This window comes from Bubalus bubalis, chromosome 11 (assembly GCF_019923935.1).
Source record: "Bubalus bubalis isolate 160015118507 breed Murrah chromosome 11, NDDB_SH_1, whole genome shotgun sequence".
In the NCBI taxonomy this organism is placed as follows: domain Eukaryota; kingdom Metazoa; phylum Chordata; class Mammalia; order Artiodactyla; family Bovidae; genus Bubalus; species Bubalus bubalis.
In genome coordinates this window covers 17,495,699-17,523,030 of record NC_059167.1, presented here as the reverse complement: position 1 = coordinate 17,523,030, position 27,332 = coordinate 17,495,699, and the positions used below count along the sequence as shown (strand labels likewise).

General features: G+C 48.1%; 3 protein-coding genes and 1 non-coding gene across 8 annotated transcripts in view; 1 reads left to right on the top strand and 3 right to left on the bottom strand.

The window, feature by feature from the left end:
• Positions 1-4,227: 4,227 nt before the first annotated feature.
• NPC2 (NPC intracellular cholesterol transporter 2) lies at positions 4,228-13,079 on the bottom strand. The gene is made up of 4 exons (XM_006053868.3): positions 12,902-13,079; positions 9,238-9,345; positions 7,508-7,680; positions 4,228-5,083 (listed from the first exon to the last, which is right to left on the bottom strand). The coding sequence occupies exons 1-4, from the start codon at positions 12,981-12,983 to the stop codon at positions 4,997-4,999; spliced, it is 450 nt and encodes a 149-aa protein (XP_006053930.1). The 5' UTR covers positions 12,984-13,079; the 3' UTR covers positions 4,228-4,996.
• On the bottom strand, positions 5,764-5,954 carry LOC112577888. Its single transcript, XR_003102089.1, has one exon. It is a non-coding gene; the product is annotated as a U2 spliceosomal RNA (small nuclear RNA).
• Positions 13,080-13,352: 273 nt separating the features above from the next.
• ISCA2 (iron-sulfur cluster assembly 2) lies at positions 13,353-15,895 on the top strand. 2 transcript variants are annotated; one of them, XM_006053870.3, is made up of 4 exons: positions 13,353-13,502; positions 14,049-14,154; positions 14,273-14,388; positions 14,829-15,895. In XM_006053870.3, the coding sequence occupies exons 1-4, from the start codon at positions 13,438-13,440 to the stop codon at positions 15,001-15,003; spliced, it is 462 nt and encodes a 153-aa protein (XP_006053932.1). In that variant the 5' UTR covers positions 13,353-13,437; the 3' UTR covers positions 15,004-15,895. The 2 variants fall into 2 exon arrangements, with proteins under 2 accessions (XP_006053932.1, XP_006053931.1); XM_006053869.3 differs by having other exon boundaries at positions 13,359-13,502; positions 14,052-14,154.
• A 2,295-nt stretch (positions 15,896-18,190) lies between these two features.
• The window catches only part of LTBP2 (latent transforming growth factor beta binding protein 2), a 109,211-nt gene continuing 100,069 nt past the window's right edge, over positions 18,191-27,332 (bottom strand). For 2 of the 4 annotated variants that reach the window (XM_025295203.3, XM_044924734.2), the window contains 9 exons: positions 26,765-26,908; positions 25,677-25,868; positions 25,470-25,553; positions 24,360-24,488; positions 23,906-24,043; positions 23,660-23,827; positions 23,010-23,378; positions 21,598-21,747; positions 18,191-21,153 (listed from right to left, as the gene is read on the bottom strand). In XM_025295203.3, coding sequence (XP_025150988.3) covers positions 21,008-21,153; positions 21,598-21,747; positions 23,010-23,378; positions 23,660-23,827; positions 23,906-24,043; positions 24,360-24,488; positions 25,470-25,553; positions 25,677-25,868; positions 26,765-26,908 — 1,520 coding nt within the window. In that variant the 3' untranslated portion in view covers positions 18,191-21,007. The remainder of the gene's footprint in view (positions 21,154-21,597; positions 21,748-23,009; positions 23,379-23,659; positions 23,828-23,905; positions 24,044-24,359; positions 24,489-25,469; positions 25,554-25,676; positions 25,869-26,764; positions 26,909-27,332) is intronic. The other 2 variants (XM_025295205.3, XM_025295204.3) reach the window with 2 other exon arrangements.

Genomic DNA, 27,332 nt, shown 5'->3' with positions numbered 1-27,332 from the left:
TGTGTGCATCTCCTGAAAACCTCTGTGAAACCCCACTTTTTAAGATTTTGCTCCACCTGCAGTATTGCTTTTTGTGGTAGAGGCCTGTGGGTAGGGAAGGGGGTGGAGAGCAAAGTAACGCATTTCTCTAAGGCTGAGAACAGAAGTCCTGCTTCCTCACCTGGAACCCCCACCATTTCTGCCATATTCATGGCCAGCAGCCATCCATTTTGTCTGCCAGGCTCCTTATCGGCTTGACCCACTGGCAGGCAGAGCTAAGCTCATCCTTTCACCTGCTGGCTGCTTATCTGGGACACATGATGTGTAGAGAACAGGCTGCCAGGCAGAGAGGGGCCAGGACTTTTCCTCTCAGGGCCCCAGCAGGTGAGAGGAGCAGTGCTGAAGGGCTGGGTCTGCCCCCAGGGTCTCATGCTTTTGCTCTCCATTTAGGACTGCCAACAGCTGCACTCTTTTGGCACCATGGGGCAAGGAACAGACAGCAGGCGGGGAATGCCCACAGCAAGTGGGAGATGCCACTGCTCCTCTTTGGCCCCAATCATAAGGAGCCAGCCAGGCCTGCTCATCACTTTGCCCACCTTCTCCAAGGACCCTCAAAACACCTCTGCAGCTCAGCTCCTGGGCCCCATCTCTACCCCCCTCCACTCCTTTGTAGGAACCAAACCTCTCTTTGGGAAGGATGGTAGGTTCCCATAGCAATGGGCCTTTTAGCTGTTTCCATGGCAACCAACACCCAGACCATTTAGTTGCTAGTCAACTGACAGCTGTAAGTGAATAGGATTCAGTTTCGAATCAGAGGGATAGGCCAGAGGAGTCTCTTCGTAGAAGAAAACACAACCACCCCAAAATGATTCAACTCTTCTAAAGACTTTTTAGGTAACATCCATGGAGATCCAGCACAACTTTCTACCAGAAGTCACACAAGACTGCTTCTCCAGTTCCCAACACACACACACACACACACACACACACACTCTCTCTCTCTCTCTCTCTCTCTCTCCCCTCAACTGAGTATCTCAGGCCTTTAAATCCCCCAAGTTCTATATCCTATTATGTCTCCTTCCCAAGGACCCTTGGGGACATCCTCCAAGACATTTTTCACACACAACACTTTCCTCTGTGTCAGCACTCTTCCTATGTACCATGACCCTGTTCTCACGCTAACCCAGTCATTTAAGCAATATTTGCTTTTCAGATTGACTGATGTGAATGGCTAATCCAGATCATCATCCCCTAGCCCAGACCTTACCTATGGCAAGTCACTTTCTTATGTCTGTGGGTGTTCCTAGAGCACAGACTGTTTTACCAACCTTTGCAAAACCTGGTTAAGATCAATCTGTTTCTTTTTAAAAGTCAACTAAAATTTCAAAACCAAACATAAGAGATTAGAAATTATTCCATGCTCGTTACTTTTCATTACTCTAAAAATTTGACTAAATGCCAGGCCTCCCACCTAATACTCTTCCAAACTCGGGATACTAGGTATTGAATTCCCTTTGTGGATGGTGACTGCATCCATAAAATTAAAAGACGCTCACTCCTCAGAAGAAAAACTATGACCAACCTATATAGCATATTAAAAAGCAGAGACATTACTTTGCTGACAAAGGTCCATCTAGTCAAAGCTATGGTTTTTCTAGTAGTTTTGTATGGATGTGAGAGTTGGACCATAAAGAAAGCTGAGCACTGAAGAACTGATGTTTTTGAACTGTGGGGTTAGAAAAGACTCTTGAGAGTCCCTTGGACTGCAAGGAGATCAAACCAGTCCATCCTAAAGGAGATCAGTCCTGAATATTCATTGGAAGGACTGATGCTAAAACTGAGGCTCCAATACTTTGGCCACCTGATGTGAAGAACTGACTCATTGGAAAAGAACTGACTCATTGGGAAAAACCCCCGATGCTGGGAAAGATTGAAGGTGGGAGGAGAAGAGCACAATAGAGGATGAGATGGTTGGCTCGCATCACCAATTCAATGGACCTGAGTTTGAGTAAACTCCGGGAGTTGGTGATGGACAGGGAGGCCTGGCGCGCTGCAGTCCATGGGGTGGCAAAGAGTCAGACACGACTGAGCAACTGAACTGAACTGGATTTTATTTATTTTTGACTCTTCTGGGTCTTCATTGCTGCGCAGGCTTTTCTCTACTTGCAGTGAGTGTGGGCTTCTCATTGTGGTGGGTTCTCTTGTGGAGCACAGGCTCGTGGGCACAGAGGCTTCAGTAGTTGTGGCTCGCAGGCCCTAGAACAGAGTCTCAATAGTTCTGGCTCATGTGCTTAGTTGCTCCAAAGCATGTGGGATCAGAGACTAAACTCCTGTCTCCTGCATTAGGAGGGGATTCTTTATCACTGCACAACCAGGGAAGACCCACCATCATATTTTTTTTATTCACTGAAGTCTGGGGTTTCTCTACCCTGGAATTCATGCAGAAGAGGAGCTGTCTAAGCCTCCATGGCTTGCTCAGTGGACTAGAAAAGTGAGAGCATTATTGGAAACAGCATGACCTTTTTGAGGGGGGCGCCTATGAGCCCTCTTTATGGAAGATGACCTTTCAAACTAATCCCCCCACAGGAGCCCTACCCAGCTCTCTGCTGCAGGCTCCATGTACCCTCACAATGGCCGGTAAACAGTTCTAAGCTGTTGAGTGACCGTTCTGCTCTGACCGAAGGATATACACTAGTGGAACTGCTTTTCTTCTGTCTTCTTTCAGCGTGAGGGCAGAAGTATAAAATGCAGGGCAGGGAGCAGTTAGCCTCAAAGGAGCCCAATGATATGAGAGTCTTTGGGGAAGGAGAGAGAGCAGATACACAGGAGAACTGAGCTCTTCTCCTGTACAGAGGATTGCCTCGTCTTTGAGGGGACGTGTCATCACACAGCAGATTGAACCTTCTGATTTTCCGGCTCTGTCTAGATGAGGGACAGTGTCTATGTCTCTTAGAATAGCAGCTGATATTTCCTGATTGTATACTATGTGTCAGGATCATTCTAATGTTTTATATGTAACATCTCATTTAATCCTCACAGCTTTACTGTTAATATTTCTAGTTAACACATAAGGAAACTGAAGTACACAAAGATTAAGGGATTTTAAGATCCTACTGGTAATCCTTGGCTCCTGGGTGGCTCAGATGGCAAAGAATCCACCTGCAACGCAGGACACCTGGGTTTAATCCCTGGATTGGGAAGATCCCCTGGAAGAGGGCATGGCAACCTACTCTAATATTCTTGCCTGGAGAATCTCCATGGACAGAGGAGCCTGGCAGGCTACAGTCCATAGGGTCAGAGTTGGACACAACTGAGTGACTAAGCACACACTGGTAATCCTACTGATTGATGAAGCCAGGATCCAACTACCAGCAGTCTGAAGGCACAGCACCTTTGGAATCCATTTAAGTCTGATAAACCCAGGGTCCAGCACAGGAAGACAGAGTGGGCTGTCCCTTTAGGCACAATGTGATAGAATACACAAAGCATCCTAGCTAGAGTACAATGATTGAATGGCTCTGGGAATTAACTGGGAAACCTTGGCTGCTGATAACTTTATTCCCAATGTATGGCTGTCCCCTGGTGGTTTTCCTGGGAAACTCACAAGCTGAAGAAATCTAGTGAAAATAGGATGAAAAGAACCAGACTAAATGATTTATTTGCTGCCTAAGCACTGCAGCCTAAAAGAGATGACCTTCCAAGGGCCACATTACCGACTCCTTTGTGATGGGGCTGTAGTCCCTGTGACTGCTGAAAGCTGATAGATAGTACACTGACTCAAAACAGCGAAATATGCCCACGATTGTACTTGTACTTCAAGAGCAGGACACTCCAAGATTTAAATAATTAAGCCAGTACTTGCTACAACTTCTCATTTCATCTTTAAGCTTCTGGACTTTCTCCACGGCGGAAGGTTCCTGAAGATGACTATGCTTATGCCAATTTATAACTTCTTACTTCCCGCTCCCACCCCAAATTCAGTTCCCTTGACCTTGCGATGCTGCTATTCCACTAGGGGAGGCTTGCCTTCACTGTTTCTTTCCAGCACCCTTGGTGGTATAAGATTGTGCAAAATGAAGCAAACAAGGTCATTTTATGTCAGACAGAGAGATGAGTCCTGTGGAAAAGGAGAAACAGCAGTTTTTGAAAGTCATATCTTTACTGTACTTGGGGATCACGGGACTGGATGTTCACCTCCCATGGATCTGGGGTAACACACTGGGTAAAAGAAGTTGTCCACAGCCCAAATGCAGAAGAAGATTGCCAAGTGTTTGTTTATTCAAAAAGACATGCATAAAGAGGTCCCAAGTTAGTATTGTTAAAAAAAAAATCAAAACACCTGCTAATCAAAGGCTGCAATTAATGAAAACGACCTAAGATAGAAAAGGAGACATGAGCTAATCGCAGAGAAATTTCGGTGACGCCGCTGCAGAGCAAGTCACGGCCAGAGAAACAGTTGGAGCTAGTGGTGAGGAAGCTCACTGGCCAGATGCACTGAGCTCAACGAGGCACATGGAGACAAGGAACTTGCAGGTGTGATTCCAGGTAGACGGACGTGGTTTGGAACCCATCCTCTGCTGCAAGGGCTGGCAGCCCTAGGGCAAGTTATCCAGTATCCCCCAAGCAGCTTCATTCAGGTTCTGTCTGGTGACACCCTCCTTATTCCAAAAGCAAAACAACAAGACAAAAAAAAAATCCAAACCAAAACCAAACCCCGCCAAAACCAACAAAAATCCTCCGAAACCTGAAGACAACTGAATCAATCCCTGCAGTCTCACTTTCTCTTGGAAAGAAAAGTTGGATAATCCAACCCTTTTACAAAGGATAATACAAGGGCGACAGTTCCAAGCTCTCAGGAACAGGGTCTTAGACGCTTTTGGAGGTTGAGAGGCACAAAACGGCAGTCTGAAAATTCCTTTCATCTCATGGCACTGATTGAGTTTAGACTTGATTTCTCCTCCCCTCCCTCCGCCCATGCCCTCTCACCCCCAGATGGACACACTGGCATTGAACAGCTCTAGGCTTCAACCTCTATTGGGATCTGCCAGCAGAAGAAACGTTGGTTTTTGTCATCCGTGAGTTCCCACTCCACCACCACTTTTATCTGGAGAAAGAAAAAGAATCAAGAAAAATGAAGTTAGGACCTCACCTCAATCCAGAATGGGTTTACCTATGAATTTTAACTATGAATCCTAGACGGAAATTATAACAAACTGTCTATTCCTCACACTTTTCTTCTTAAATCATGCCCTCATGAAGGTTGTTTGGGTGGGATGCAGGCACAGCCTGTGTCCTTAAGCTCAGAAGGGTAAACCAAGTTCCACCTAGGATTTAGTGTTAGTAGTACAACATCCTAGTCTAGTTAGCTTCTTAAGTAAAATTTCTAAAGCATTCTTTTTCCTCTTAGATCAATGATACATAAATGAAGGCACCCATGACAAAGAATTTTAAAGTTAAACAATTTCACATGCATTTCGACAACATGATCCAGCTTCTCCCAACTTTAACTATGAAGAGCAGAGAGTAAATAGTTCGATTTCTAGGTCTCAGGAAACTTACCTATTTGCTGAAAAAAGAAATGTCAAAGCACAAATGATGTCCAAAGAAGTTTAGGGTTGTATGAATACTTTCAGGGACAATGACCTTTGTGGCAATATAGCTTTGATTAATGTCCTGAAGCCGTTTTTTGACATTATACCGCTATAGAGATCTCTGCCTTGACTGGTTACATAGGAGCTGTCTCCTGTTTTTTTTTTTTTTTTAATTTCCCCCAAGGCTGGGGGAGGGGGATGCACTGTTCCTGGAAGTATTGCAATACCAGGTCGATGCGTGAAGTGGACGGAGCAAGCTCCTATTCCAACTTCCTGCTCCAAAAATTCATTTAATATATTGTCCTTGGATAGAGAATGTATCAGATATTAAACTGATAAGAACAGGTACTATACTTGATCTTAGCCAAAAGGCCGAGAAGTGATCCTTCTAATTCTTAATACATCACTGGCACCTTGGCCAGTTCTTTCTTATGTGGACTTTAGCTTACTTGCTTTTAGTTACAACCTCTCTTTTGTACTCAAAATGTTTCTTCAGAATGCAACATTTGGATAACAGTGATACCCAGCTTTGAAACTTGTTTGGTAAGTTTTTCAAGACTAGTACACATTAACTACTGTTCCACTGACTGCACACATTAACATAGTTTGAGCTGGTTTTCAAATGAAATGCCACTTAAGCTCTGCAGAGCAACAAAACAAAAACAAACAAAAAACAAATGAAATGTCACTCAACAATAACTACCATATATTAAGTGCCTACTCTGTATCGGGTCCTAACTAGACTTGATTTAAGTTACTGAGGCTCAGATATGCCCATGATTACACGGCTGGTCTGCAAATTAATCTGCAAATCTGTCCCTGGCCTTTAGCGCCTCTGATATCTCTCAAACACAGACTCCCTAAGGGCTTCCCTAGTGGCTCGGATGGTAAAGAATCTGCCTGCAGTGCAGGAGACCTATGTTTAATCCCTCGGTTGGGAAGATCCCCTGGAGGAGGGCATGGCAACCCACTCTAGTATTCTTGCCTGGAGAATCCGATGGACAAAGGAGCCTGGCGGGCTCCAGTCCATGGGGTGGCAAAGAGTTGAACGCAACTTAGTGACTAAGCACACGTGCGGGGTAAGCGCAGACTCCCTATATTTGAGTCTTTTTAGAATGTTCCTTAATTACTGGCTGTTTCTATGGAAAAAATGGCCAGACTGCTCCTGGTTGACTCGATCTCCTTTTAAGAAATGCAGCTCTTTTTCTTCATTGAAAAGAGTAGTCCCTTTACTTCCTCCATTCTTACCAAGATTCATAATCATTAACACAGGGCCATTCTAGCAGGCTCTAGCTCACCTACTCCTCATATGAAGAGGCAGGTGTAGCAGTCAGAGGTGAGGGTGGGGGTGGGGTGGAGGAGAGAAAGCAGAGAGGAAAAAGCTACCACTCTGCTATGGACCTCACACATGACTGCTCTCTTGTTAAGAGATTAATGGAGAGACCAGGTTTTTCTGGTGACAATGGGATGACTACTTGAAATCTTGAACTATCTGATACCTAGCTAAAATTTTGTAGGGCTTCCCTGGTTGGCTTAGTGGTAAAGAGTCTGCCTGCCTATACAGGACGCATGGGTTCAAGTTCTGGAGAGGGAAGGGTCCCCTGGAGAAGGAACTGGCAACCCGCTCCAGTATTCTTGCCTGGAGAATTCCATGGATAGAGGAGCTTGGCAGGCTACAGTCCATGGGGTCGGAAAGAGCTGATTATGACTGAGCGACTAACACTCTCACTTTTCAACCATTAGTCAAGAGACAAAGAACAAAGGGACACAGTGAGAACTCTGCACCTCACGATTCCCATACTCCTTTCCCTTAGACATTCGCTTCTTCCTCATAGAGATGAAGGATTCCTGTTCTAATCTTTTCTTCCTGCCCCCTCTCCTCCAATTTCCAAACCAGTCACAGGACTTTCAGTGTTCTCAACCACAATTTTACTTACGGAGGGGTATTCACTCTTCACGGGTAGTTTGTTCACGTAGTTATAGGTCTTATCTTTTTCGATGGGGCATCTGATTCCAGACTTACAACCATCAGACTCAGGAATGGGAAAGGGAACTGGGATGCCCATCACAATGCCATGTACCACAGCCTTGCTACTTTGAGACTGAGTATCTAAGAGGGAGAAAGAAAAAAAAAGAGAATCGGATAGCGAAGGAAATAGCCTAGTTCCAAACTCTAAATAAAGAATTCAGGCACAGTCTCAAGCAATGGCATTGCTGTGATGGCAAACCGAAGAATGAACCTCTTAATTCCTAGGGTCTATTTCTCTTTGCAGTTATACTTAGTACTTCCATGAATGCTATGCAGAGAGTAATCACTCGGAAACTTGAAAAATTACTGAATTATACATAAATAAAAATAATCAGTGGGGGCTGTTTTCTTTGCTCTTAACCCCACCTTGCTCTTCATTGCCTTTCAGTTTCTTAGAAGAATCAGAGCTATCTGGATAAATAACTTTAAGGAACAAGCTAACTGATTTTTGGCAGTCAATTTTCTGTTTACTATATGCATCAGATTCTGTCAAAGTGTATTGTGCATCTTAAAGAGTGTGGTCTCTGAATTCTCAAATACTCTGTCCTAAGGATTCCAATAAAAATTAAGAATAAAGTGGAGAGACAATACAGAAAGAGAGACTAGAAGTCTCCACAGAAATGCCATGGCCTGTAACAGAGGCGAAAGCAGTAACTCTTTAGAAACTGGGTAAGAGAAAGGTACATTTCTTGCTCACCTTTACCCTCCAAAACAAAAGGCAGGAGGAATAAACGTAATAAAATTAGGGCAATTGGAGTTATGAGCTATTAGATTCTTCTGGAGATCCAGAGTATTGGCTCTGTTTCTTTCTGTCTCCCAGCTGGGGATTGCTTTTATTGAGAAGATACACTTTTTGATTTGGAACAATAGAGGGGATGGGGTATTTCTCCAGGAGAGATAATAACTCTAGGACTTAGAGCTGTCTTTAGGCTTATGAACAAGAGATGATAGGAACTCTGAGATTTTTTTATTTGTCTAGTTCCAAAGGATAGAAAATGAGGGGAAGATTCAGAGCAGCTGCCCTTTTTAGAAACAGAGATTTTACATTTGTCTAGATTCCTGGGAATCTGAAGGAGATGAATAAAGAAGAAATAAACAAGTTCCAATAACATTTCTTCAATTTGAAGAAGAAACCTTGGATTTCTTGGTTGTTTCTTGGGTCAAGAGTAAGTTCCCCAAACCTTACAGAGGCTAAGTATTAATTGCTCCTATATTTTCAGACAGAATATAGACTCAATAACTGGAAGATATATTGCTTGAAATAACATTTTGGAAGAGTTCTAAAGTTTGCAGAGTTGGGGTTGGTACTAACACTCTGCAGTCTGTAGCTGAAGAGTTGACCTTCCCATAAAATCTGCTGTGTAATATGGAGCACAATAAGACAAGCTGTCTTCTCTGACCTGTGAACACATGGAAATCCCCTTTGCTTAAAGGGAGTCTGGCAACTACGGACTCCAAGAAACAGGCATGGGGGACCCAGTATGAGAAGGGTGTGTGAAAGCATGGTGTCCACTGAGAGGGAGGTCAAGGAATTCCTGACTGCAATTCCCTCCTCCTCACCTTCCCACGCTCACTCCAATTCTTAGATTGATGTCACGCTTTAAGATGAATTTGAAGGTAAAAACCACTTTTACTTACTACTGGTGAACGTGACATTAACACTGTAAGACTGTCCTCTGTGCAGTTTGCAGGGCTGGGTGGGACATGGGCTCACATTCACTTCCTTTATAACTCCGACCCAAGAACCTGCAAAAGAAGAACAATTTGTTTGGATGGGAGGGAAAAAAAATCACCTCGGCTGTCTCCTACCTAATGGGAAGGTGCTCTGCCTTCCCAATGAGACCACTGGGACCAGCAGAAACTGCTCATATTTGACAGGTGGAGGGGAATTAGGAAATGATCGCGTATACACAGCCAGCTCCCTTGCTCTACAAGCTGGGAGGGCTCCACCAGGGAAAACCATCCCCACCCCTCCTTCCTGACTCAGGGTCTGAAAGTGGCACACACGGCTTAAGTGATGACTCAAGACACACAGCCACCGTTTCCACTTGGATCTAAGGCTACTGTTTCCAGTTGTAATCTTGAGACTGGCTGCTCTCTTAACTGTCCTTCCCACCCCCACCCACCCCAGGTCTTTCAATCCCGCCCTGGTGGCTATCCAACTCATGGCCTCTGAGGTTTGAATACTGCTACCGATGAGAATAGTTTCAAGCACACATTTGAGATACACAGAGCAGAGGTGTACACTCTACTCTGGAACCCACGTTCTTCAAAATAAGTGGTTGGAGGCAGGGAGTGTGACTTTTTTCCCCCGCCAGTCTAAATAAGGATAAAAATACTCTGACCAAGAAAAGTTAAGCACAAATCTTTAAGAATCTTCTTACTCCATCCAGGCCCCTGAAACCAGACAGCTGAATGGGAGAGAACAGAAGTAAACAGCTGGGTGAGTTTAAGCTCTGCCACTCATATGCCATTGCTGAGAGCTAGACTCGGATCTGACACCTGGCCATGAGCTCACTGGCTCCATTAAGTACTGTGGAAACTTAAGGCAAGATACTTAGCCTCCCTGGGGCTAATAACAGTACCTACCTCAGAGGGTAGGTGAGCTAATACATTATAACTCTTAATAAGTGCTTAGAACATAGTAAGGCTATACAGGTATTCACCATTACTATCATTATACTGGGGCAATTCCCAGGTGGCTCGAGTTCTAAAGAATCCACCTGCCAAGGCAGGAGACACAAGAGACATGGGTTTCATCCCTGGGTCAGGAAGATCCCCTGAAGGAGGAAATGGCAACCCACTCCAGTCTTCTTGCATGGAAAATTCCATGGACAGAGGAGCCTGGTGGGCTACAGTCCATGGGGTCACAGAGTCGGACACAACTGAGCGTGAACACACACACACATATCATCACCATCATATTGGCATTTAGTCCATGAATTCAATCTAGAGCAGCTGCTCCTGGGTGGGTTAGCAAGTTCCCCTTTGACACAAAAGGTGAGCCTCTCACCTCAAATTTACTTTGTGGGTAGAAATTCTGGATCTAGACAATAGAATGGACTGTCTCAAAAGTACAGTGTATGAAGACAAAGAAAATGGCAGGTTGAGAGCGTTATCTTGAGTGGAACAGTTTCCTTGTTTTGACTAACACTGCTCCAGCTAGTTCTGTAAACCATACTTTGCTGTCCCCTATCCCAACTTGCTTCTCCATCCTGGCAAAGTCCTCAAAACACAAATACAAGATTCTTTTCTCTAAGCACTCTCTTCCACTCTGTCCTATCTTCTAGGACCAGGAAAAAAAAATATCCAGAACCTTAGTCAACAACTTATTAAAAAACCAGTGCTTATGCTGAAGCTTTCAACTTCTAGTTTCTATCAAGGCTGGCTCACATGATCTAGGAGGTACTGAATACTCTCAGTACCCTCTACTGATCTGGAGGGTAGTACTTAGCTACTTCATTCAGTTTTTTTTCTTTTTCTTGACAAGAGGTTCTCGGCTTTCCAGTGTCAACAGAGCAGATTTCTCAGTCCTAACTCTCAAAAATTGCAAAACTAGTTTGCTCAGCCCCATTTCTGACTTGAGGAAATAACCACTTTAGGAGAAAGGAGGCAAAGTGGGACTCAAAAAACCTTTTGATGTGGGCACTGAAGTTTTTCCATTGTATTTCCCAATTCAAAAGTAAATTGAAAGTCGGGGACTGAAACTCTCCTTCCCTTAAGAAGTTCTTGCCATAGGTGTACACCTGGTTTTTTCACATGAGCAGACCAATCTCAGGATTCAGTTTCCTTGGTTTTTGTTTTTTTTTTTTAATGTTAATGCTACTGTTGAAATCCAGGCTGACAAACACTCACTAGTTTCCTACTGCTTATGAGCTGTAAGAGCTTGGGCAAGTTACTTTATGTGACGGTTTCAGACTGCGAGAGTTGAATGAGTTGATAAAGATAACACAGTGTTTTCATCCAAAGTTGGCCACTAAGTTTAATAGAGGTAAAGGCAGTAATGTGAGGTGATAATACCATCTTTCAAATGCCAGTCTCCTAGTTCAGTGGAGCAGCATTTGTTAAGCATTAATAGGCCCACAATTTTTATTTCTTGATCACTCCTAGCCCTAGCCCCCAATTCTGCTCTTGCCTCAACATGAATTTTGGAAATATAGTGGAAAGAGTATTTATTCCCTCATTTACTTTTCCAACAAATATTTATTGGGCAGTTACTATTACCTGGGCACTGGGTGTAAAGAAGCACATTTACTCTGGTTGTCATAATGCGGTGTGATTGGGTGAGTTACTTAACATCTCTGAAACTCAATGATTGACTATGTATGTGCGTGTGTGCTCAGTCATGTCTGACGCTTTGCGGCCTCATGGACTGTAGCCCGTGAGGCTCCTCTGTCCATGGGATTTCCCATGCAAGAATATTAGAATGAGTTGCCATTTCCTCCTCCAGGGGATCTTCCCGACTCAGGGATCAAACCTCCTCTCTTGCATCTCCTGCATTGGCAGGCAAGTTCTTTACCACTAGTGCCACCTGGGAAGCCCATGATTGATTATAGGATCTCCAAGTTTCCTTCCAGCTCACAAATTTTATAAAGTCAGTTTCATTTCTCTTTCATTTATCATTACACCTCTCCACTTCAGAAAAGCTCTGCTCAAACATTTAATTTGGATAGATTTGACTGAAGGAACTCACAATTTCTACCCCGTTGTATTTCTCACCAAAGATTCCAACCACAGCTGCAAGAGAGGGTTATGCATCACAAGTTGCGACCAGAAACAAGAGTTTTATAAATAGGAGGAGAAAACTGGAAAGAATTAAAAGTGTCATAGCCCAAAAGGAAGCCCTAAAGGAATAGCTCATGAAAGGAGAATTGACTTTTGATGTGTCATCAAAAGGGAAATGTAAAAGAAAAGCAAAAGGAGTGGGGACTGAGCGGTCACCCAAGACACAAGGCATAAATAAAGAGAAGTTTTGCACCGCACCCCTGACGCCCCGAGCGGCAAGTGAACCTTCGGCTGTTTGCCCCACACACTTTGGAAAACTTCAGCAAAAAGCCCACCTCCAGGAATGTGCTGGGACCCAAACATGGGTTGATGAGATAAAGTTGTGAGAGGTCGCGTTTTATCCAGGCCAGCACCTTGTCCCCTACCCCAACCGACTCCAGCCCACTCCACGAAGGGTCCGAGGCTGAGCCTGGCTGCTCGCAGGACCCGCCAAACCCAGCCCAGCAGTCTTAGCATCAGATTCTGTCAGGGGCTCCCGCAGAGGGCGCGGGAACTTCGGACTGGCCCCGGGGCTCACCGCAGTCCTTGAATTTCACCGGCTCGGCCAGGGCGGAGGCACTGAGTGCCAGGAACAGGAACGCGACGGCCAAGAAACGCATCGCTGCTGAAGCTCCAAGCTCAAGGAAGGGAGAGCCAGCTGTCTCGGTCACAAGATAAAGTCTTCAGGGATGGGCCGGGCCGGGGGAGGAGCCCAGTCAGGCGACTGGTCACTGGCCAGCGGGGCCGAGGCCTGTCCCCGCCCCGCCCCGGGTCCACGGAGCCAGACGAGGGGTCCGGGACTCTCGCAAACTCCGCCCATCCGCTCCGCTCAGCCGCAGGGCAAGCGGGATCCATCATCATCCGGCACGCCTCCTCTCGCCAGCGCTCCGCCTGGGCTTTGTGAGTGCGTCCCCGTTTCCGCAATGGGAGCATTTCTACCCAATCAAATCCCTTCTCCTTCCTCATCTCCCAATAGATGTGCTTAGGGGCGGGGTTTCTGTGGATCCCACCTCCCGAGGCCCAGGAGCGGAAGGCGATTGGGGAAATGTGAGGGGGCGGAGCTTACAGAAGAAAATGGCGGCCGTCCGAGGGCTAACAACTGCGGCCCTGAGAGTGGTGACTCCCTGGCAAAGGAGCAGGTAACCAAGCCTAGAAAAGCACCTGGTTTGCCCCTCCAGGACTCAGGAGAAACTAAGGCTCGCGGGGGAGGTGAAGGTTTGGCGTGAGGCTGTCAGGTGGAGGGAGTTCAGGTTTGGCGTGAACTGTCCAGGCGGGGAGACTTCAGGTTTGGCGTGAGGCTGTCCGGGTGGGGAGACTTCAGGTTTGGCTTGAGGCTGTCCAGGTGGGGAGACTTCAGGTTTGGCGTGAGGCTCTCCAGGCGGGGGCACTTCAGGTTTGGCGTGAGGCTGTCCGGGTGGGGGGACTTCAGGTTTGGCGTGAGGCTGTCCAGGCGCGGGGACTTCAGGTTTGGCGTGGGGCTGTCCGGGTTGGGGGACTTCAGGTTTGGCGTGGGGCTGTCCAGGCGGGGGGACTTAAGGTTTGGCGTGAGGCTGTCCAGGCGGGGGGACTTCAGGTTTGGCGTGGGGCTGTCCGGGTTGGGGGACTTCAGGTTTGGCGTGGGGCTGTCTAGGTGGAGGGTTCTAGGTTCTCTTCTGCTCCTAGTCTCACCCTCCTCCCTTGCGCAGCAGGCTCCTCGCGGCCTCCCGCGGACCCCGGGCGCTTCGGGAAGTGTCGTCCTCTAGCCCGGAAGCTGGCGAAGGGCAGATCCACCTCACCGACAGCTGCGTCCAGGTGAGAAACCGGTCGCGGGGCAGGGGTGGTGGGGGGAGGGGAGGGGGATGACTTCCTTTTGGCTCACCCTTCTTTCTCTCCTTGCCTGGCATTCTTGACCCTTCTTCCTGCATTTCAGAGGCTTCTGGAAATCACCGAAGGGTCTGAATTCCTCAGGCTGGAGGTGGAGGGAGGTGGATGCTCCGGATTCCAGTACAAATTTTCACTGGATACAGTTATCAACCCCGACGACAGGCAAGGAGAAAGGGGTGGGTCCTCCGAGAATGTGCAGAAGGGATAAAAGTGTCTCCAATTTAAGATGCACTTTTATTCCACATTTAAAACTTCTGCTAAGGATAACATCGCATCACCCTTCTCACACAGTGGAGATACAATGAAGATTTGTTGCCTTGATTCAAAATAACTTATGTCATAGGAGGAAAATTGGCCTAAGTCCATAGGGTCATTGGTAGAGAGTCAGGATGGACTAGAAAGTTTCCAGGCCTAAATTTCTATACATTCCCAGTATTCTTTCCATTAAATCTTTTTGCCTCAGAGAAAATCAGCACCTGTTAGAGGTCATAAGGGAAGCTTCCTCCGTATTTTAGAAAACAGGATGGGCATCTCTGGGCTCAGAGGGTGTTATGTTTCTGTTGTTTATGATGTTCATTAATGCCTTCCTCCCTTCTTTTCAGGGTGTTTGAAAAGGGTGGGGCAAGAGTGGTGGTTGACTCTGATAGCTTGGCCTTCGTCAAAGGGGCCCATGTGGACTTCAGCCAAGAGCTGATCCGAAGCTCATTTCAAGTGTTGAACAATCCTCAAGCGCAGCAAGGTTGCTCCTGTGGATCATCCTTCTCTGTCAAACTTTGATGTGATGACAAGTGACCCGGAGATTGCTATCATCTGACTGATTTGAGGAACCTGGGATTAGAACAATTCTAGAAGTTTCCTTCCCATCATGACCCTCTCTCAATTTTATTTTCCTTTAATCGAGGATGTTGTTTCACCACTATTTTCAGAATGTGAAACTTTTACTCTTGATTTAATTTCTCCTACACAGTTGTAAGGCCAAGCCTGTGGATGCTGTTACCTAAGATTTAGTAACTGGTTGAAACCAGTATCATCTGTAGCGCCTCCAAGGTTCTAGGAGTTACTTCTCCGGCCTTCAGAGCTACTTGTACAAATGTGTATAGCTATGTATAAAAGCTTCGTTTTAAAGAAAGTCCTTATTTATTTGTGTTACGGATCAGAATCACAGATTGCATAGCTTGAACACTGTGTTACTAGACCAGAGAGGATAAGAAAGCCAAATGAAATGTTATCTTTGTTTTGCTATTTATTTATTTACTTACTTGCTTTTATTGAGGTATAGTTGATTTGCAGTATTGTGCTAGTCTCTGCTGTACAGCAAAGTGGCTCAGTCATATACGTGTATACTTTCCTTTGTATTTTCTCTTCCATTATGGCTTATCACAGGATATTGAACACAGTTCCCCTGTGCTGTACAGTAGGACCTTGTTGTCTGAAATGTTATCTTTTTCATCTCACCCTCCCTTAATGTGCTGGTTTACTTACCGTTATTTTCTGTGCACCCCGTTCTTCACTTCCCATTTGTTACAGCAGATACATTTTCTTCTCGGACTTAGGAATGTGTTAGACTCACAAAACCAATAACCCATCACCCAGAAAAACTTGGACCTAAACCTCACTGATACTTGAATCATAAGTTTGAAAATAAGCTCCATACTCCATATTCACACAAGACATTTCGTGATTCTTTGCTGATTTAGTGACTGAATCTTTTTAGAAAATGTTGCTTTATTTATCTTATGGTGTGAAATGTTTCTGGTCTCATTGTATAGCTGGAAGTTGTCCCTTTGTTGATATAGATAATAGGTACTTGGATTTTTTTTTTTTTTTTTCGGTTTGGACTATAAAATGCAGGGGGCCCATTTAAATTTGAATTTTAGACAAACAGCAAATAATTTTTAGTATAAGTATGTCTCTGCAAATAGTAAAAATTATTTGTTGTTTATCTGAAATTCAGATTTAATTGGGTATCGTGTATTTTTATTTGTTAAATTTGGTAACCTTCCTTTAGAGTCTCTGAAAGAAGAGCTTTTTAGCCACAAATTCCAATGAATTTTAAAGTACTTGTTTGGGTATAGTACTTAAATAGCCTAAGGAGCTAGAAACAACCATAGTATGTATGTGACCATGTTGGGCAGCCAGAACTGCATGGCAACAGACAACTAAAGGAAGAGGTAAAAAGCACCACCACGACAAATGATTAACGACTGCTAACGTTGGGGAAACCACAACCAAGCTGACTCTGTAAGGACTACTGGTTAAACTCATCTTTTCTTCGAGAGCCTAAAAGTTCATATCAGCAAATTTTGCATTCTGGAATGGATTGAAACTTTTCTAGACTTAATTAAGGTCATTCAATAAAAAAAATTATCCATAAGAAAAATAGAAATACAGAATCTGAGACAGAAACTTACTTACATTTTCAATGGGGGAAAACCTAGGACTTAGAACAAACCTATCGTGTGTCTGCAGTGTATACAGACACAAAAGGTCACTCAGAAACCTGAGCAGGTTTTTTTCTTAGCAAATTGCCATGGAAAAAGTCAGAAAGCAGTGTGTGGAAGCATCTGTGTGTTCACTTTACTAAGCCATTGAAAGTGGCTGCCAATACCTGGGCCTAATAAGGTTTTCAGCACAGACTAAGTCCTTTCATCCTCTTTGAGAAGAGGTTTTGTTACATTTTAAGTGTTAAACCTCTTCTCTGATATTTTTGTGGGTTAGCACAAACATAATGATGAGTTTAGCACAAACATAGCTAAGCTTTAGTTATTCCATAAACCATTAAGTTCCAGTGGTCAGTTAGGCAAGAACAGGATCTCTTCCAAAGACTATGTATAAATACCTCCTATGAATAGAAGAATTGAATTTTGTGTTTAGAAAAAGTGGGTTTGGGAGAAATCAGCTTACTTCATCACATTGGGAAAGCTTCGTAGGGAAGCCTGAGGTGGTGACAAGAGGTCTCCACTGGAGGAGGGTGATGTAGAAATTTTAACACAGGGCATGAGGAGATAATTGCATCAAGGGGACAGTGGGCAATTGGCTTGAAATAAACAGTGATGGTAAAATAGGTTTAGGATCTTCTGCAGGCCTTTCTGACCAGATGCCCTCTTCCTGGCAGGCTGTAAAAGCCAGCAGACATTTTCACAAGTTTTGTTCACTGTGCAGTTCATTTAGGTAAACGTTACACTTTTCCGGGATCAATTGGAAGATTTTTTGCCTCCCCATTACTTTGAGGGGAGGTTATCAAGACCCCGTTTATTGCAGAATTGGTTTTATTTACCTTCGTGAGCTACTGATGCCTGGGGCAGCGTGCCCCACTGTTGTTGTAGCCAAACAATTGAGCAGGAACTGAAGGCATGAGACCCTCCCTTGTTTTATGTTGTGAGTTTTCATGTTGTTGGCTCTTAACTGTAGGTCTCCCACCTGCCCTTAGTCTCTGTGTGGGAATGTTGACCAGTTACAGGGGATTCTGGGATAAGAGAGTAGGAAGGACTACTGAAGTAGGTGTCCAAGAAGATACTCTTCTTTCTCTTTCTTCCGAGAAGTGCGCCCCATTCTTTTGGTCTTTCGTTGTAAAGCATAAGCAAAGGGTCAAAGTTTAGCTGGGACATCCTTTACGGGGAAGTGGGCAGCACTGATGGTCAGTGCTGGGAGGGGTAATCCTCTCCTGAACTCAGGGCCCTGAACTGACACCCTGCGGTAGGCGGGGTCTAAGTGTCCCTTGCAACATGGCCTTGCATGTCTGTCTCAAAAGCAGGAAACTCCCACTTTTTTAGGTATCTATCATCGATGTTTATGATTGCCTTTTAAAATCCGTGTTTGCCATTTCTCCAGAGAAATGCCACCAGGATGTTTAAAGGAAATTTGATTTAACAAGTGTTGAAACAGTTATCATCTGGCTTTAATTGTAAAACATAGATAAATATATAAAGAGAGGGAACATTTAAGCAGTCTTATGTCCAGCAGCTGTATTTAAAAATATTTTTATTTTTGAATAGGTAAGACACAGTACAAAATTCGAAAAGACACAAATGGGGATACAGTGAAGAGTCTCCCAGTCCTGTGCGCATCCACCTGTTGCCCTTCCCACCAACTACCATTGTTTCTAAGAATTTACCCCACAGATATAACCCCATAGATACAATATGAAATAACATATGCACAGGAATATTCATCGTAGCATTATTTATAATAGCAAAAGATATAGAACAATGGAAACACCCATTAATAGGCTGATTAAATAAATTATGATTTGTCTATTCAATGGAGAAGTATACAGTTATAAAATAGACTGAGGCAGTCCTTTATGTGCAAGTACGTATGATGTGAAAAGAAGCAGAAAAGTGCAGAACAGCACGCATGGTGTGCTATTAATATTTGTGTTTCTAACACAAGGAAATATGTGTGCCAGCATGGAAACATCCCTGGAAGGGTGACAGGAGTGTGGGGCTTGGGAGGTAGGGCCGTGGGAGCAGCAGTTAAGATGCAGTGCCTGAAGGGTACACCGAGGAAGGGTGAGCTCTCTGAAACGTGTGAGGTGGAGTGGCGGAGATGAGGCTAGCACATACCCGCTTCTCTTCTCCCTCTTTAGACAGACGGCAATAGCAGCATATGTTTCACTTTGCTGTGCTACCTTCCTCTTCCCTTAATCTGCTTTGGATATCTTATCCAGGCATTTAGAGCACCCACCCCCGTTTTTTTTTTTGGGGGGGGGCTCCATGGCAATGCATTGTTTCTAACCTTTTGTTATTACAAATAATGCTAAAATAAATAACCCCTTACATACATCATTTTACATTTGGTGAGACTATATCTGAAGGTTAAATTTAAATTCCGAGAAGTGGAATGACTGATTTAAAGAATAAGTGCTTTTATAATTTTGAAAGACATTGCCATCCTCTTCAGAAGTTGTATCAGAATATATTCCTGTCAGCTATGTGTGTGAGTGTACCGCTTTCCCATAGATGCTTGCCAACTCAACGTTTTAACAAACGTTTAAATTTTTACCAACCTAATAGTTTAAAAAAGTGTCTCCGTATAGTTTTCACTTGCATTTCTTTTTATTATGCATGAAGATCAGAATATTTTCATATGTTTAAGAACTATATATTTTTGTCTGCTGAAAACATCTCAACTAGTGTAGTGACCTAGAGCAGATTATTTAAGCTTTGAAAGTCCAAGTTCCCCATCTGTAAACTGGGAATCAAAATCGTAAGGATTGTTGGATGATTAAATGAAATTTGTGTACAGCGTTCAACACAGGCCTGGCACATAGCAAGCGTTCAATAAGTTATCATGTGATGGCTGACAATCAGCAGCAAGTAGGACAGGACAGATTCAATTAAGAAAAGAGGATTCATCCCTACATCTTCAGGCACACGGAGCCTTGTTTATTTACATCGCCATTCATCAAAGAAATGCAAAGTCAGATCTTGCCTTGCCTCAGAAGGGGAAAGAAGCTTCTCCTGTTGGAACCCAGTCATGTTGGCAGAGCTGATGAGGGGGTAAGCACAGTCTCATCTCTAATGTTCAGACTCAGTCAACGTGGTAAAGAAATTTGGTTTAATATGAAATAAAAACAAAACCAGAATAGCCCATAAATGTACATTTCTTTATTCCACCGTGGTTCTAAACTCCCTGCTAGCCCAGGCTGGAGTGAGTCTCTACTTGTAAACTCAGTGGGATGCCAGCCAGCCATTGTATGAAGGGGAAAGAGGGCAGACGACTCTGAGTAGAGAGAGGGAACAACACAGGGAAACTGGCTTCTCCTAAACAGGATTATACTGTATTTCAGAAGCTCGAAAACGGACCTCTTTATTTTTAGCACATCCAACAGGTGTCCACAAAAGGAGAACCCAGGAGAGACTTGTGTCCTATAAGAAGCAGTATGTATTTAATGGAGGTCTTTGGAGATAGGCACCTTGTCTCAGGGCAGCCCTTGCTGTGGTGCACAGGAGCTATCGCTGGGTAGACTGAATGGTTATTTACCTGAAGCTACTGATTATTTTCTTTAGATCTGTATAAAGCCGTGGTGCCCCCTTCCTCATCAACTCCGTTTTTTTTTTTTTTTTTTTAAATGTCCCGTTGCCGCGCTCTCAGGCTCCTTGCCCCACTTCGTGTGCGTCTCTTACTAGCAAGCTAGTATCAGTCTTGCTTCTCTGAGATGAGGGCATCTTCTGCCCCTCTCCAGGGCCACAAAACTGGCAACAGGGTGGAGACGTGGCTAAATCTGGCCCAACCACACTGGCTGAGTGGTGACAATCACTCCCCAAACTCCTCTCCCGCGCCCCGCCCCATCCTTTTTCGCTTGATAGATTCTGAAGGGCCATTCCAGGGCAGGTGTGGCCTCCGATCCAGGTGTAGAAGCATCAGGATGATATGTGGGTCATATCTAGAGAAGGGGTATGTGCAGCGTGAGGCCGAAGGACCTTGCACGTTTGCACAGCTTGAGGGGCTGGTTGAGGGCCATCCTTTGATCAGCATCCCATGGCAAGGCCAGGACAGATGGCAGACTGGGCCTCGTGGCCAGTGGTTGAAGCATTAAAGCACTTGGTGGTGTTTGAGCCAAGCAAGGGCATGGTGGTGTGGAGGCCGTGACAGATGCTCACACAGCAAGAGCCGAAGCTGGGGTAGATGAAAAGCAGGCGAGGCTGGCTGGGAGCTGGGCCGCAGGGCCTCCGGCCGGTGTCTTCACGGCATCTCCCCAGCTAGGAAAGCTTCCTCAAGGCTCCGCCTGTGGCCAGGGCCCATTTCCAGGTAACTGCCCACACTCGACCCATCTCTGCTACTCCTTAGCGGTGCAGTGTGGGGGGCCTGCCTCAGCCACATAACCCGGGAGGCAGTGGCAGCGGTAGGAGCCCTCCGTGTTCTCGCAGTGACCATGGACACAGAGCGCAGCAGGCCCGTTCAGGTCATCACACTCATTCACATCTAAGAGGAGGAGAGGGAGGAGAGAGCTGTAGGGAGCCCACGTGCCTCTGGGCTGCTGCCCCCGGTGCCCCTCTGGTCAGTAAGCCCTGAGTGCTGACTCGCAACAGAATCGTCCGTGTGGAGCCAAAGGACGCCCCAAAGGAAGCAGCTCACAGACCCAAGCCAGGGGTCGTGAGCCCATACTGCGACCATGCTGTCTCACCCCTGCCTTTCTTCTATCTAGGAACCTCCATGGAAAGGGCTTTCTAATCACAGTGATAGACCTTTGGAGCTCTCACCACCTGGCTTGGTGCCCAGAAGGCCCACTAGAGGGCAGCAGTGGGTCTGCCACCTAGGCGAAGTCATGCATCCCTAAGTGAGCAGTGGGCCAGTCTGACTATTCCACATGGAGCCAGCAGGGCCGTCCTGCCCCCTGGGCATTGGCACTCTTGATTCCAGACCTACCCACACAGGCCATGTGGGCCGTGTCCAGCTGGAAGCCCTCGAAGCAGTCACAGGTGTAGCCCTCGCGCACGCGCACGCAGCGGCCATTCTCACAGCCGTTCAGGATGCCGCACTCCTCTGCCTGGAGCCCTTCGAAGCCGGCCTGGTGCTCTGGGAGGAGGGAGTCAGAGAGCCAGGAGGGCTGAGGTCTCGTACCCCACCCTGGGGCCCTTGCCCTCTGCTCAGAGGAGCCTAATGAACTCCTGGGGTCAGGGTGGGGAGGGTAATAACACTGTCACAGAAAGATGGTGAGACAAAAGGCAATACCCCTAAAAAATAAGTATGTGTCATTTTTAGATGGGGAAACGTGCTTGCTTTAAATGAGGTTCTGGGGTGGTAGGGACTCACTGCTTTCACAACACCAGGGATCCTAAGCACTTCGGTATCTCTGTATAGTTTTGATTTTGTTCTGGTTAGTGGCAGGATGTTATGGTAAAATCTTCACATAGCTTTTTGGGGGTGGACAGGACTGGTAGCAAAAGGGACAACCCTCACTCACCATAAAGCAAAACTGCTCCTAGTTCTGCCTAACCCTCTTTTTTCTCTAAGTAACTCGCCTCCCCTGGAAAAGACCCTCCTCCTAACCTCAGTGTAGTTTTGATCAGTCTGATACAGTGGCTGTGCCCGTGGCAAGCACCACTGCACAGATGCCAAGCCCAACTTCCTTATTAGAATCCAAGTCCTGAGTGCTGGGGTCATTGCCACTTACGAACCAGATCACCACAGTGGGCCTTTAAAGGGGTTAGAAATCCTTAATTCCCATTTCAAACTGTGGTGCTGGAGAAGACTCTTGAGAGTCCCTTGGGTAGCAAGGAGATCAAACCAGTCAATCCTACAGGAAATCAACCCTGAATATTCATTGGAAGAACTGATGCTGAAGCTGAAGCTCCAATACTTTGGCCACCTGATGCGAAGAGCTTGACTCACTGGAAAAAGACCCTGATGCTGGGAAAAGATTGAAGGCAGGAGGAGAAGGGGATGGCAGAGGATGAGATGGTTGGATGCCATCACCGACTCAATGGACATGAGTTTGAGCAAACTCAGGGAGATAATGAAAGACAGGGAAGCCTGGTGTGCTGCAGTCCATGGGGTCACAAAGAGCCAGAGATGACTTAGTGACTGAACAACAATTCCCACTTCGGGTCACAGGTTTGAACCTGTAGAGCAGGGTGTTCTGCAGACTGTACGTGGTGTGGGAGGAGTGTGCTGCTGGCCCCTCTCTCAGCTCCCACGAGCAGCTTTGAGGTTGGGATGGTGTCCTGTACGTCTTAGTGTCCCCTGTGTTAGTTAGTCTGTCAGAGGGGGTTGTTCGCACCTGTCCCTTGGGTGACCCGTGAAAGGGCTGGGTGGGTTTTTCCCTTTCCTGTCCTCACCCTGCTGACAGTGATGAGCAGATGGAGAAGATGGAAGTGAAACTGCTTCAGAGCCCACCTCTTCCCCGTTTTTGCAGCAACACAGACCTGGGTGGCTGGCCACATAGTGGGGCTGGAGTTCTGAGGGCTGCAGGGGAGGCTCAGGGAGCGGTATGTGGTCCCCTGGGCGGCCAGCCGTGCTGGGGAAGAGTGGCTCGGGGATGGCGTCCTCGGGGCCCAGGTAGTTGTAGAAGGGGACCCCATCTGGGCCGTAGAGGCTATAGTGCAGGTCATCGGGCCCCGGGCCGTACTCATAGCCGGGCCGGAAGTGGATCCCGGCCTCTCGCTCGGCTTCGATCCGGGCCACGTTGCAGAGCTGAGCGTAGACCTCTGTCAGGAGCAGGAGGGAGAGAGGAAGCTGGGCCCAGGCTCTTGGGAGCTGAGACCCGGGGTGCTATTTTCCGACTCAAGAACAGAGGGAGGTGCTGGGACCACTGCCCCGAGTTCCTCTCCCCCACCCTGCTCTGCCCCACAGCATCCATCCCCAAACAAGACAGAGGGAAGGCAGGCCCGTGACTTGCCCTACTCCTTTCTGAAGTCCCCCGCCCCTTTCCAAGGTGAGGATATCCCCTACCCTGGGGGCCCAGCCTGCGGCGTCCCCGCCTTCTCACCGGAGCTCCTGGGGGGGCACAGAGCACACTGCTGGCTCCAGGCCTCGCCGTCTTGACAGCAGCACTCGGTGTAGGTGGTGCGGCGGCCGTGCAGGGGATGGCTGCACACGTAATTGGTGACTCTCTTCCAGCAGATGTCCATGTGGATGTCGTGGTCAGGCAGGTCCTCTGGGGGCACAGGGCACGTGAGCCTCCCCAGCCCCAGTCTGCTCCCCCTGCTGCCCCCCCACCCCCACCCCCACTGACCCACACCACTGGTGCTGTTCACACAGCGCTGCTGGCTGAGGTCCAGGGTGAGGGGCGGGCTGCAGAAGCAGTGGAAGGAGCCTTCCGTGTTCACACACTCCCCATTCTCACAGGCCATGTCCTGGCACTCGTCGTGATCTGGGAGGCAGGGAGACGGGGAGGAACGTCGGGGGCAGTGCCCACGCGCTGTGCCCACCCACCGCCGCCTTCAGGGAAGGGGGGTTTCTTGTAACTGATGACGCCCCCCCACCTCCCGCCCAGCCTGGGAGGCCCCAGCCCAAGGATGGCTTGCCATTAGGCGCCCCCCCCCCCGCCCCCCGCTGCAGCAGGCGTCCTCCCTGGGGAAGGGGGACACTTCCAGCCAGAACTGGGCTGCCTGGCAGGGGGGTGGGGGAGCATTCAGCTGTGGGCCCCGGGGTGGGGAAGGGTAGCGAAGGGTGGCGGGCGTCCTCACCCTCACACTTCCTGCGGGCGGCATTGTAGTGGTAGCCAGGGTTGCACAGGCAGATGTAGCCAGGCACCGTGTTGAGACACCGGCCGTTCCGGCAGAGCCCGGGCCCGAACATCATACACTCGTCAGCATCTGCGGGAGGGCAGAGCTGAGTGAGGGCAAGGCGAGACACGGGATGAGGCAGTCCTTAGATCTAGGGGCTCCAAAGCCAGACTGTTGCTGCTGCTGCTAAGTCGCTTCAGTCGTGTCCGACTCTGTGCGACCCCATACATGGCAGCCCACCAGGCTCCCCCATCCCTGGGATTCTCCAGGCAAGAATACTGGAGTGGGTTGCCATTTCCTTCTCCAATGCATGAAAGTGAAAAGTGAAAGTGAAGTCGCTCAGTCGTGTCTGACTTAGCGACCCCATGGACTGCAGCCTACCAGGCTCCTCCGTCCATGGGATTTTCCAGGCAAGAGTACTGGAGTGGGGTGCCATTGCCTTCTCCAAAAGCCAGACTGGGGCCAAATCCCAGCCTTGCCACTTGATGAGGCGGGTGACATTGGGCCAATTTAGGTTGTCCCTTGCTTCAGTTCCCTACCTAGAAAATGTGGCTCCTATTCCTTAACCTTGTAGAGTTGTTATGAGGGTTGAGATGTTAATACATGTGAGGTGCTTAAAATAGTGCTTGGCACATAATAAGCACTCAAGGAGAACCATTTCCGTTTCTGCTGTTTCCTTTTCCAGTTTCAGGTATAAGTCCATACCCAAACCACCCTTTCTGAGGATGAGTTCCCCAAAGTTTCTGGCTCTGTAAGTGGGGCCAGGGAGATCAGCAGCTGCCTCTGGCCTCTGTCCCTGTGCCCTGGGAGTGGGTTAGTCAAGGCATCATAGCTTGTTCCTGGAGAACTCAGCCTTGTGGGGAGCAGAGAAACCAAAGTAGGGTTGCCGGGACAATCCAGGAGGAGCTCAGGTCAGAACTTCCAGCTAAAGATCTGTAGATCTGTAGCCTTGGGACAGGAAGGTTAGAAGCAACCCAAGAGGTGAAGCCTGCATGCAGAGGCCTCCTGGGGGACCAGGCCAGGCCCACTGAGGTTAGTGGCGTTTGGGGAGGAGGGTCTTGGGGAGGTTACCTGTGTACGTGGTCTGTCCAAACATCCAGGCTCCTTCCACAGGGATGTAGCCTTTCCCACTAGGGCAGATCTCGCTGAACTCGACTGTGCAGGGAGGCATCCAAGCTCAGAGAGAGAGACTCTGCACACCACCCCCTCCCCCCACTTCGTTCTGTGTCGCCCTGCAGAGCCGACTCTGAGAGGACCTGGGACCCTTGGGGGCCTTACCTGAGTCCTCATCTGGGCACAGGTCACAGGCATCTCCCCAGCCGGTGCCCTGGGTGCAGCAGCACTCGGCCTGCGTGGTGTTCCGGCCCAGAAGGCTGGAGCAGGGCGTCTGGTCCTTCTGTCCAGAGTAGCATTCCATGCGGACGGGGCCTGGTGGGTGTGCCCCTGGCCGGGCCTCAGGGACACTCGGACCTGTGTGTGACAGACGCCCCTTGTTAACGTCTGTTCATGACCCCCTGGGGCACCCTGGCCTTTGAATTTATTTAAATTTTAAACATTTATATGGTACAGTGTACTTTTATTATCTCACTTGATAAGCCTTATGAAGAGCTTATTATCATCAGCTTTCTTTTATAGAAGAGGCAGTTGAGGTTTAGAGAAGCTAGGTGACTTGCAGGGGCCACCTAGTGGCAGAGCAGGGAAGTGACCCCAGTTCCTCTGGTGCCACACCCCTGCTCTTTCCAAGATACCATCCTGCCTTCCTCCCCTGCAGTGAGGTGGCCCCAGTCCCCGGCACATCACACCATACAGGCATGGTATGGTACACCGTTCCATTCCTCTGTGTCACACTGTTCCCCTGCCCCTCCCACCCTTCCTTGTTCCAGGTCTTGCTTGCTTTCCTCCAAGTCAGAGAAGGCCAGCTGAATCCTAGTCCTGGGCTGAGAGGCTGAAACCGGCAGCTCTGGAGTGGAGTGGGACGGGAGAGTGGAGCTTAGCTCAGTTCCTGGGCCTCCCTCACCCAAGAGCTTCCTGGGGTTTGACTGAGGGTCCCTCCAAGGCTCAGATGGTGAGGGACAGGGAAGCCTGGTGTGCTGCAGTCCATGGGGTCACGAAGAGTGACCCCAGACTTGGCAACTGAACAGTAACAACCAAGGCTCAATCTGAGCTCCGAGCTCCCTGCCCCCTCCCCCCCAGTTGGCATTAGAGCTTCTAGAGCCTCCTGTAGGGTCGTCGCAGCCCTGCAGCTGGAGCAGCGGAAGCACTGTGTACGCCAGACAGCGAGGAGTGGGGGGTGGCGGGGGGGAGAGTGCACCGGGAGGGCGGGGGAGGGGGGAGAGTGCACCGGGAGGGCGGGGCGCAGGGCTCACCTCCAGCCCCCCGCGGGCGGCAGCGCCCCTCCTGAGCATCGTACTCCTCCAGGTCGCTGGCGCAGAGGCACAGGAAGGAGCCCTCCACGTTCTCGCAGAGCGCCGCCCCACACACCGCCAGCATGAGCTCACACTCGTTCACGTCTGCCAGACAGGAGGACCGGCTCGCGGGCGAGGGAGAGGCCCAGGCCCCTGCCCCTGCCTCCAGCCCCGCGGGCAGATCCCCATCTCATCCTCGCCACCCCTCCGCCCAACCCCCAAAGAAACAGGCTAGGGCCTGGGGAAGAGCGGGAAGTGGGTATGACTTCGAAGAAAGGAGGACCAGGTGAGCAGAGGGAATGGGAAGGGAGGGAGAAGGAGAAAGGTGGCAGAAAAGGGCCCATAAATGGACAAAGAGGAAGGGTTCCTCCTTCTGCACGTTCCCCAAACGTGCCTCTTGAACCCTTGAGTCTCTGGGGAAGGGTGGCGCCTTCACTAGTGTGCTTGCTCCCCCTGCTGGTAGAAGGGCGGCCTCGCGTCCCTGATCAACCTGGCCACGGTGCCCCAATGGGTGTGTGTGTGTGCTCCA

Coding starts and splice junctions, on each gene's coding strand:
- ISCA2 (XM_006053870.3), top strand. CDS start 13,438: ATGGCGGCCGTCCGAGGGCTAACAACTGCGGCCCTGAGAGTGGTGACT. Junction 14,155..14,272: donor TCACCGACAGCTGCGTCCAG/GTGAGAAACCGG, acceptor CCTGCATTTCAG/AGGCTTCTGGAAATCACCGA. Junction 14,389..14,828: donor GTTATCAACCCCGACGACAG/GCAAGGAGAAAG, acceptor CCTTCTTTTCAG/GGTGTTTGAAAAGGGTGGGG.
- NPC2 (XM_006053868.3), bottom strand. CDS start 12,983: ATGCGTTTCTTGGCCGTCGCGTTCCTGTTCCTGGCACTCAGTGCCTCC. Junction 9,346..12,901: donor GGTGAAATTCAAGGACTGCG/GTGAGCCCCGGG, acceptor CTTCTTTTGCAG/GTTCTTGGGTCGGAGTTATA. Junction 7,681..9,237: donor TAATGTCACGTTCACCAGTA/GTAAGTAAAAGT, acceptor TCTCCCTCTTAG/ATACTCAGTCTCAAAGTAGC.